The 11,316-nt window shown below is 38.0% G+C and overlaps 1 protein-coding gene across 3 annotated transcripts in view; it reads right to left on the bottom strand.

Annotated features, from left to right (window-relative positions):
* SMC3 (structural maintenance of chromosomes 3) overlaps positions 1-8,935 on the bottom strand; it is an 84,487-nt gene extending 75,552 nt beyond the window's left edge. For all 3 annotated transcript variants that reach the window (XM_053788201.2, XM_053788211.2, XM_053788216.2), the window contains exons 1-8: positions 8,786-8,935; positions 6,263-6,338; positions 6,083-6,121; positions 4,433-4,572; positions 4,173-4,325; positions 3,950-4,067; positions 2,503-2,684; positions 2,048-2,173 (exon numbers count right to left, since the gene is read on the bottom strand). In XM_053788201.2, the coding sequence (XP_053644176.1) occupies positions 2,048-2,173; positions 2,503-2,684; positions 3,950-4,067; positions 4,173-4,325; positions 4,433-4,572; positions 6,083-6,121; positions 6,263-6,338; positions 8,786-8,800 (849 nt within the window). In that variant the 5' untranslated portion in view covers positions 8,801-8,935. The remainder of the gene's footprint in view (positions 1-2,047; positions 2,174-2,502; positions 2,685-3,949; positions 4,068-4,172; positions 4,326-4,432; positions 4,573-6,082; positions 6,122-6,262; positions 6,339-8,785) is intronic.
* Between the last annotated feature and the right edge of the window lie 2,381 nt (positions 8,936-11,316).

The following is an 11,316-nucleotide window of genomic DNA, read 5'->3' as shown; positions in this document are numbered from 1 at the left end:
TGCCTACAAGACATATGCTTCACATATGGTGCCACAAAGGCGGCTACATAGCAAACTAGAAAAAAAAAGACCAACATTAATTTGAAAAGATTATCATGGATATTGTTAAAATAATAAACAATTGTTATAAAATAGAAGTATGCAAATCCATAAAATGCTGTCAAAAGACAAGAGACTAAATGAAAGGAAGACTTTATTGGTAGTGTTTCACCCATGGGGAAAGTCTTGATCACATACATGGAAAACAGAAGAGCACTTCTTAATTCCACTCGGTGACTGCGTAAGGTGAATAAGGAAGTGGAGCATCAAAAGAATGCAAGTCTACCAGACTACACCATGCTTTAAGATTTCATTGTTCCAAGATGAAGTAGGTAATGGGTACAGCCAAGATGAACAAGCCACTATTCTGATTAATGATGTTGTATAGTGATAAATGAAGACTCCAGACATCTGCACTTTATTTCTGGAGTCTCCAACATTCAATTCATTCTTTTGCTTAGCCTGTGTTAATGTTTGTTATTTTAAGCAACCTGTTCTTATATTTATCTCACAAAAGTGACATTCTTCCTCTGTTTCCTTCTTGGTTTAATTTCTTTACAGCACAGCCAAAACACTTCTTTTCTCTCTAGTTGCCCTCGTTTAAAATTATTTACTATGCTCGGGGGTTTCCAGACAGAGCCTGAGCATGAAGAAGGGTTCATGAAGAGAAGCATACAAGGCTCCACACCTATGCCTTCAAGGCTCACTTGAGATGAGGAAGCTTCAAGGCATCCAAATGATCTGAATGTGTAAAGTATTATTATTATATATAGGGGCAAAGTGCTAAACCCATAGGGGATACACAAGGGCTTGGGGAATTTGAAGCAATCAGGTCTGATCCAAGGGAGGACTAGTACAATCCCTTGCATCAAGATCCCTTGACCAGCATCAAGAAGTCTCCCTTGAGGGATGCAGGAATTGATGCTTAGGCTGGGGAAGCCATTAATTGATGAATCCTAACTGACAGCTATCTTTAATATCAGCCCTTGATGTAATTTCCTTAGCTAATAAAACCAGTAATTCTATTTATTTTGTTCTCCGTTTACTTTGGCATAGCTATTTTCTATTTTAGCTTTATATTTGTCTAATCATTTTATCTCATTCTCATGTTAGCATTCTGTGAAATGGAGTTTGTTCTTTTTACATAGTTTACTGTTTCGCTGTTATATCAATCATATTCTTTACTAATTTTGTTCATTTCTATTCTTGAGTCCTGGAGATGGGAAGTACAGTGCCTGCACTCTGAAGGAGGGGTGTTAATGTTGCAGTTTAAAAACTGTAGTGTAAAGCACCCTTCTGGCAAGACAGTGATGGAGTGAATGATGGTGAAAGTTTTTCGTTTTCGGGCCACCCTGCCCTGGTGGGAATCGGCCAGTGTGTTAATAAAAATAATAATTTCTATTCTTTCCTTTATATGAGCTTACTGTGTTTGTTGCATAAGCTGAGAATTCATTACCTCTCTCATTTTCAAATTTTCATTTTTCATAAAAAATTTGGCCATCAGTCCTTCCTGCTTTAATTGGTTTTGTTTAAATTACGTTATTTTGTCCATCAATTCACTCAGTTTCTGTTATTGCTTGGTGTGAAAACATATCCATGATCTGACAGGGTCTTCTAAACTATTATGTAAACACTGGCTCTTTTCATATTTGTTTTACTATTTTACATCAAAACCCAGTTTTCTAAATTCATGAACCTTTTAAGCCATTATATCCTTAAATGTTAGGGGATACCATAAAATATATTCAAAATTACTTTATTCCCTTCATCACAATAGACAGAAATTTTCATTTTCACAAAGAATGAGTGGGCATGTTTACAGTATGCTTGGGTATGCATGTAAAATTATATGTTTTTAGAAGGGGACCTCATGCTTACTGTCACACCATGAAGTTAGGGCATTATAAATCCATGAAAACAAATACATTTTAACATTAACAGGACAGATAAAACTCACAAACAGGTAATATAAGAACAGCATTCAGAAAGCTAATATGTAAAAACTAACCTGTGACAGTTTGGACTTAACATCTTTCATTTCTTTAGACAGCGTCTTAATGGACTCCTGAGACTTCTGAAGCTGTTGCCTATACTGCTCTTGTTCTGCTCCAGAATTTTTCCGCTGGTTCTCCATCTGAGACAAATATATATTTCCTACAGTTGAACTAAAGCACCTAAAACTTTTAAAATAGACAAACTGTAGTGCTAATCTAAACATATTTTTGTTTCATCTCAGGATACTGCTAGCTTGAAAGGTTTTATGTAATATATCCATGCATTTTAATAGCTAAGTACTGACAATATTGCAAATATAAAAGGAGCTGAAGACCATCACAGTATATTTCAGTTTCCAAGTTGCACATGATCACTTAAAATTAACTGTAGTAGAGAATATACAAGTCTTAAAATTCATCCATCACCTACAAGACACCTTTACTGTGCAAGACACTGTCATTTACTCACGTCAGTCAACTTCTTTCTAGTCTCTTTGAGCTCCCGGTCATGAATTGTATATTCCAGTGCTCTACGCATCTTGTCATACTTTTGATACTCTTTCAGTTCTTCTTTCTCTTCTTCCAGTGTCTGCAATCTGTCCTCAATAGTCCGAAGAAACTCTTCAATTTTTTCTCGCTTACTTTGCGTTTCTGCAGAAAAAAATCATTTAAATGTCATAAATTCCTTGCTTTTATAGTAAAATATGTACTGCACATATTACTAATAAAATCCACATTACTAAAGACAACAAATAATAGGGAATATATTATTCCTTACTTTCATATCCTCAGAAACAAAATAAAACTGAGAAGTGCATACACTAATATTGAAGAACTTTAAATGAAAATGAATAATGCTAACTGCTACTCTCATGCTAACTCAATGTTCTAGTTACTCAAACCTGCAAAAATTTGGAATAGTATCATAGCTATTTACAGTAAGCACCAGTGTGTGGCATGTCCCTCCTCAATCAACTCAAAGACATTATTGGCCCCTCAAGCATTAATCATAAAACATATAGACAATTTGCATGTGCATTGCAGCGAACTCTAAGAAACCCCACATTATTGGTTTAGCCAAAGCCAGTGCCAGGAATCAAATACACATGAGGGAGTGTAAGTACTGCATCTCCACTCACATTGCTAGATGAATAAGTGTAGTAGGTGTAAGGAGCTTCCCCAAACATCTTACCATGACTTGTTAGATCACTAAATAGTCAACACTACTTTGCCTTACCTATAATGAAACACTAATTCTGTGAACAATAAATGAATAGGTTTACACAAAAAAATAACTTGATGTGTTGGGGCAGAGAAGTATATGTATGAGGATGTAGTAAGTGCTACAACCCTTCAAAAGTTTGCAAAAATTATACAATGAACACATGACTGAAGATGGGACACCATGAGCATAGCTCTGTTCATGTAGCTACAAACATGTAATTACATCATTGTAAATGGCAGGTGGATGCTAGGGTTAATTTGCTTCTGTGCACTGGGTATTCTCATTCAACAGTTGATACAGGTGTTCTATATAATTTAAGCTTCATGTGTAATGAAAATTTTGGAAAACGAGAAGTCTTGTGTACATGATTAACACATGAAACATGTCAGTCCAGTATGCTCAGGCACAAGATGGGGTGAATGCAGCTGCTGAGCAATACCATCTCGCTCTACATAGGGGCAGAATGAAAAACTGCCCAAATTTTGCATATTATTAGTGTATTTGAAAATTTATGCAGCTTAATATGAAAAATATCCCCACATTGCTTAATTTTTTGTTTCATTGTTTTTAGAATGGGCAACAATAAAACAAAGCAAAATATGGACATACAAAATGAGTTTACAAAATGAGTATTGAATAATTCCATACTAGCCTTTACCAATCAATGCAAATTAAACTTTACAGTGTTTACCTTTAAGAATGACTTTAGACTCTTCTCTTCTTTCATCATACACACGTGTTCCAGCGACTTCCCTTAAAAGTTTTAACCTTTGGGAGTCAGGAGCAGTGGCCATTTGGTTAATTTTGCCCTGAAACAACACAAAAAATATAAGGCATTTTAAAACTTCCTTTTCTTTTATTTTTTGTTCAATGTACATAACCATGACTGACATCAGTAAATAACATTCAATTACCTGCTTGACAATGTAATAGGGGTTTGAACGTGAGAACCCTGCAGATTCTAAGAGGTTCATCACGTCGAGCTTAGTAACTGCTTTTCTGTTGAGAAAGTATTGATCTTTTTTTGCACCAATAACACGGCGCAGGCACACCTCATTCTTATCAATCTGAAAAATAAAAAATATAATATGTCTTTAGGTTAATTTTAATTGGCTTGGCAAGCAAACAAATTTGGATCTCCACTTAAAAAAAAAAATCTTACACCAATACTCACAGGTATCCTGCCATCAGCATTATCAAAGATGATCTCCACAAAAGCAGAAATAACTCTGGGGCCAGTACCCTCATGGAGGAGGGCCTGTCGCTGCTCTGCTCGAAGATGGTTGAATTCATCACTTAATACAAACTGGATAGCTGAGAAAAAATGAAAAATAACATGCATCAAAATACTAATCTGTAATTATAGTGTTTATTTTTTTATGGAAAAGTGTATTTACTTCTATTTGTAGCCCATTTGAATTTGTGTAGTTGCACGAGGATGAATCAAATGCATGTTACCTATGAGCAACCAACTGTTTATTCTTTGCTTGTGCACCAAAAAAAAAAAAAGGGGGGTATTCTTTCCTATTACTGTTACAATTTGTTTTACACTACAATACCATAAAAGAAAAGATAAAAGTTTACAGAAGCCAAAGAGTAAAGTACCCTGAAACCCCTGAAGCAACAAACCTGAATGCCACAAATCCTGAGCAACATGAGATAGATATGACATTAAGAATGTCACGAGTGGTGGTGTGTTGTTTGTTGTTGGGTGTATAAGGGCCACTGAAAGATAAGCCTTACATAGCGGTGGTGAAGGCGGTACCAGAGGCAGCAGTGTTAATCAGTAACCCTATATACCTCCAACAACAATGGAGGAGTCAGTTTCGTGCTGTCTTTTTTCTATCGATTAACCATTTAGCTTACGTGCTACACTGTTAATGCTACACTTTATCGCTGGCTGGCGCTACAGCCTTTATCGACTCCTGCTGCTTTAGTATCGTACATATTGCAGAATCACTGAAAAAAGCACATTCTCCCCTCTCTCTCAGCCCTTTACCAAAGGGCTGGCTTGCACTAGAAGCTTTCTTTATGCCCATGGTGGCTTATTTAGCAGTTACAAGCATTAAAAAAGAATGGAATAATACAAAATGTATTGCACGAACATGTGGGATCGTCCTCACTGGCTGGTAAATAATGGCACACTGGCTGTAGTGTGTCTGGGCTGCTCAGGCTACGGGGGTACATTCTGGACGAATGACGTGTACCAAGTTCAATGACGATCACCGAGCCAATATTTTGACGAAAAATTGTTACTTATTCTGAATATTAAGTATTCTGATGACAACTTAATCCGGGGGTCCACTGTACATATAAAATACGCAATAACATTAAAAACACTTCAAATCTTGGAGTTTCCAGACATAACGGAGAGACATGGAGCTCATGAAGGATGTAAACAAACAGTGGCACCCGGACTCTGTATTAGCAAGTCAGGTGCGGAAGGAACCACAAACGAGTTTCGGTCGTAATTTGAAATCTGTATTAGCAAAATGCCGTAAAGCGGGGTCCTACTGTACACAGAAGCTACATAAAGACTAACCAAGAATTAAAGTACTGACATCATAGGCCAAAAACTAGCAGCTTCATTCCATACACTGGAGATAATCTACATATGTTCATAGCCTAGTACACCATACACTTCAACAAGCCAAAGAGTGCTCTGTATTAAAACAACTTTGTATGATAAAGGTAAAACTGCTTGTAACTAAACTTTCCAATTTATACCCATCTTATGCATTTCAAAAAATTTAATTTTTCAGAGCAGCAGAACTGGTGTCATAATTTATATCAAAAACAAAACTAACAATAAAGATCAACTTACCATAGAAGAAGTTACTCTTGCCAGAGCCATTTCGACCAACTGGAATGAAAAGATACCATGTAAAACAATTCAAGAAACAAGGCAAAAAAAATTAGTAAAACTGTTTACATAGGATCCAAATTAATATACTTTAAATAATTAGTTTTCAAAATTACAGGAACCACTGGTAAAAATACATACCAACTACATTGTGTCGTGGGTCAAAAGGATCTATGACAGTCTGCTCTCGATAACTCTTAAACCCTTGAATAATAATCTGAAAGGGAATAAAATCATGCATTACAACAATATACAGGGATATAATGACTCACACCTAAACACCAATCACTAAGACATGAATAACATAATAAAAAATACACTGAGCTGACTGAAGCTTAGCCCTCCTCTCCTCCTCCCTAGATAAAATACTTAACTAGTTACATGAAGTCTTGCATAAACTAGGTAAATTAAGTTACTACCAAGCTATGCATATCAGGCAAAAATAGGTATTGCATATGCAAAAAATATACATTTTGGCATGAGTGGTATATCAAGAGAAAAAGTCTATGTTTTCATTTTGTGAAACATGGCAAATTACAGTAAGAGTATACAGAGGCATCAAACAAATTGCCATTTACATATCTACTGCTAGTGGAATAAAGTTATGTTAAATTATTTCAGGTTGGGTTTCCTGAGGTTACATTACATTTTTTACCACTTTCACAAAGTAAAACTACTGACTGCCCAATGCATAACCTACCTAATATTGGACATTTTTAACTCTTAAACTGTCCAAACGTAGATCTGTGTTCACGTGCTTAGCGCTCCGACCTTTATTTTCCCCACTTGAAAGCATGTAAAAAAAAAGTAGATCTATGTTCGGAGCCCTCCGCACGTGAACGTTGATCTACGTTTGGACAGTTTAAGGAAGGATGCATCATCACTAATGTGTAAACAGTACTAAAAAAAAAAAAGCAATAAGAGCCATCAAATGACTTATAATATGAACCTATTTGAAGTTACAAATTGTTTCAGAAAAAACACGAAAGCAAACACCAGGACATATTTATTAGAAAACGTTTCGGTCCTGGGACCTTGATCAGAAGTGATCAAAGTCGCAAAACCAAAACATTTTCCAATAATTATGTCCTAGTGCTTATTACCTGGAGTTTACCTGGAGAGAGTTTCGGGGGTCAACGCCCCCGCGGCCCGGTCTGTGACCAGGCCTCCTGGTGGATCAGCGCCTGATCAACCAGGCTGTTGCTGCTGGCTGCACGCAAACCAACGTACGAGCCACAGCCCGGCTGATCAGGAACTGACTTTAGGTGCTTGTCCAGTGCCAGCTTATTACGTGTTTTTTCTAAACCAACTTGTCAGTATTTATTACCAAGGTTTATACCACAAACTGTTGAACATATCTGATGGTAACTGATCAAATTCCTGGGACAGAACCCCATCAACATTACACATTTGCCACAACATCCACTTCCATAACACAGAAAACACTTATCCATTGTAAAAATTGTTATTTATTGACACACTGACTGTAACAAAACAGTAATAATGATGATAATCATAATGACACAACCCAGTGGCAGTTGGTCACTGATCAGAGCCTCACCAACACTCCATCATTTAACCTAAACCAGCCTAGCCTAATTAACCGAAAATATTGACTGAAGTAGTGGCTAAAAACAGTGGATGGTTGCTCACGAGTCGGTGATAGTGAGGCAATAAACAACACTGCAGTCACCCACAGCTCTTGTTTCATTGTGTATTATTATTCGTTACCAAGGCTAATATATTGATAAATAACAATTTCCACAATAATTGAACTGTTTCCTTTGTTATAGATATGTTGTGAACATGTAATGCTGACAGGGTTGTGTTCTGGGAATTTTATTAATAATGACCTGCTTGATTTTTAAAAATTATTTCTGGTGACCCTACCGAAATATTGATTAGTAATGACTTTATTAGTCATTTATTATTGACATTAATTATATTTAATAAAAATAATACATTGAAATGTGCCAAACCCATATGGGTCATATTGTTTAATAAGAATAGTAATGATTATATTCGTATGCTAAACAATGACTAACCGTTGATACAAAATTGACTGATGACCGAAGTCCTAATCAGTGACACTTACAATATGAAGAGCTATATAACTGCCTAAACACCAGCAAAATTACTGACAATTTGTTAGGCAAAAAGACACAAGAGCAAGTTATGTGTAAGTTTATTTAGGCACAAATACATATAAGTACAATTACCATACATATTACCTAGGATAACCCCAAAAAAAAAAAAACTCGGTGATTTATTTCCAGTGGGATCCTTGAAGTCATTACAGCCACACCTCGATCTCCAGCTTAAACCTGCCACTAGTACTTAATATTACTACCACCGTCTCCCTACTTTGGACCTGTCTCCTGGTCTGCTCTTCTCTGGCTTAGCTGACTTAAATTAACAATGGCTCAAGATGGACAGTAACCTCGTTGTTTCATCTAAGTACGAGCTATTTATGAATTATCAAGCTAATACACATGACACACATGGTATATTAAGGGAACAGTAATAAATAACACATTGTCTCATTAGCTACTAGTCATATAAGTATTATATAGTTCAAGATAAAACTGGTTATATAAGACCTGGCCTAGATGCCACCCCACTACTGTGGAGAGCTTAACTCCATTATAAACAAAGTATACTAACTTGTCTGATATACATGTCGACTTCCCTCTCTCTTGGTGATCATATTTCACAGGGGCGGACCAAACAACCACAAAATACTACGTAATTAACAACATTGTACGAGAGTGCCGACAGCAACCACCGCTGCTGTGAACGCGGAAAATGGCGGTAAAGTATTATAAGGTGAGAGAAGCGTGTGGCAGCCCAGGTCTCACAGAACAAGTGAGGGTCTAACATTACTCTCAGAGAGTATTCTCAACACAAATGAAAACATTTCCTAAAAGTTGAACGCATTCTTTACTTTGATTTACACTCAAACAAATATTTATTGATCAATAAGGCATCTTCCTTTTTCAGACATTTTGAGAACGCTTCTTTGCATTAACTTGAAGCTTATAATGTTGTAAACGCTCATAAAACGATGCTTCATATAGCTGTTTCACTGTAGCTTCCATGGCGGCTGTTTGGAGAGCCACGTGTTTATGAGATGGGTAGAGAGACTTGTATTGATCGTCATCTTGGTGTTTTACGCAGGACAAAGTACTGTAGGTTGAACCTGTGACCAGAGGTCAAACTGTTTATGAAGATTAAGACACATGTACAACACCTGGCTATCTTTATTAATGAAACGTTTCGCCTACACAGTAGGCTTCTTCAGTCAAATACAAAGGGAGCAGTAGAAATAAGATGCAATCAGTCCATCCTGAATAAATTTACTTACTTACTTACTTTTCCCTCAGACTAGAAAAGAGTTAGTTCCATGGAGCTGAAATCCGACTTAACGTTACTTGCCCTTGCTCCTCCAGCGGTGCCCCTCAAGGAAGGTTCCTTGATGTTGGTAAGGGGCTCTTGATTTAGGAAATTGGATCTGTGCTCCAGTTCCCCGAATTAAGCCTGAATGCCTTCTACATCCCCCCCCCCAGACGCTGTATAATCCTCCGGGTTTAGCGCTTCCCCCTTGATTATAATAATAATAATAATCATCCAGCGGTGGTTGTAGGAATAGCGCGTCTTTATTTACATTTTTGCATTCATTGTGTCTTTGTTTGCTTTCCATATACATTTGCATTTGATGCGCCTTAACACTGGACGAGCCTTACATTTGACGCATTTTTGTTTACATTTGACGCGGTTTAGTTTACAGTTGACTCTTCTTTGTTTACATTGTATGCGTCTTTGAATACATTCGATGCACATTTATTTATTTTTGACGCATCTTTGTTTATGTTGTCTTTGCATACCTGGAGTTTACCTGGAGAGAGTTCCGGGGGTCAACGCCCCCGCGGCCCGGTCTGTGACCAGGCCTCCTGGTGGATCAGAGCCTGATCAACCAGGCTGTTGCTGCTGGCTGCACGCAAACCAACGTACGAGCCACAGCCCGGCTGGTCAGGAACCGACTTTAGGTGCTTGTCCAGTGCCAGCTTGAAGACTGCCAGGGGTCTGTTGGTAATCCCCCTTACATATGCTGGGAGGCAGTTGAACAGTCTCGGGCCCCTGATACTTATTGTATGGTCTCTTAACGTGCTAGTGACACCCCTGCTTTTCATTAGGGGGATGTTGCATCGTCTGCCAAGTCTTTTGCTTTCGTAGTGAGTGATTTTCGTGTGCAAGTTCGGTACTAGTCCCTCTAGGATTTTCCAGGTGTATATAATCATGTATCTCTCCCTCCTGCGTTCCAGGGAATACAGGTTCAGGAACTTCAAGCGCTCCCAGTAATTGAGGTGTTTTATCTCCGTTATGCGTGCCGTGAAGGTTCTCTGTACATTTTCTAGGTCAGCAATTTCACCTGCCTTGAAAGGTGCTGTTAGTGTGCAGCAATATTCCAGCCTAGATAGAACAAGTGACCTGAAGAGTGTCATGGGCTTGGCCTCCCTAGTTTTGAAGGTTCTCATTATCCATCCTGTCATTTTTCTAGCAGATGCGATTGATACAATGTTATGGTCCTTGAAGGTGAGATCCTCCGACATGATCACTCCCAGGTCTTTGACGTTGGTGTTTCGCTCTATTTTGTGGCCAGAATTTGTTTTGTATTCTGATGAAGATTTAATTTCCTCGTGTTTACCATATCTGAGTAATTGAAATTTCTCATCGTTGTTGAACTTCATATTGTTTTCTGCAGCCCACTGAAAGATTTGGTTGATGTCCGCCTGGAGCATTGCAGTGTCTGCTATGGAAGACACTGTCATGCAGATTCGGGTGTCATCTGCAAAGGAAGAGACGGTGCTGTGGCTGACATCCTTGTCTATGTCAGATATGAGGATGAGGAACAAGATGGGAGCGAGTACTGTGCCTTGTGGAACAGAGCTTTTCACAAGGCACAGTGTCATGTAGGGGGGTATTAGAATGCATCGGATATAAGTGGGGAATATGGGAGTAATCGGAGGGAGTAGACAGGAGAGTCTGAGTAGAGTGATTAGCGGCCAGCGGTAGGTAGGTAATGTGACAGGAGAGGTGAGCGGTAGGTAGGTAATGTGAGGTCACTGGTGACTACAACTTCACCTCTCATTACTCTACCCACCACTCCACACTACTCACCCTCTCACTACTTTAAC

Source organism: Cherax quadricarinatus, chromosome 31 (genome assembly GCF_038502225.1).
Source record: "Cherax quadricarinatus isolate ZL_2023a chromosome 31, ASM3850222v1, whole genome shotgun sequence".
Classification (NCBI taxonomy): domain Eukaryota; kingdom Metazoa; phylum Arthropoda; class Malacostraca; order Decapoda; family Parastacidae; genus Cherax; species Cherax quadricarinatus.
Note: the sequence above shows the minus strand (reverse complement) of the source record. Positions and strands in the feature narration are given on the sequence as shown.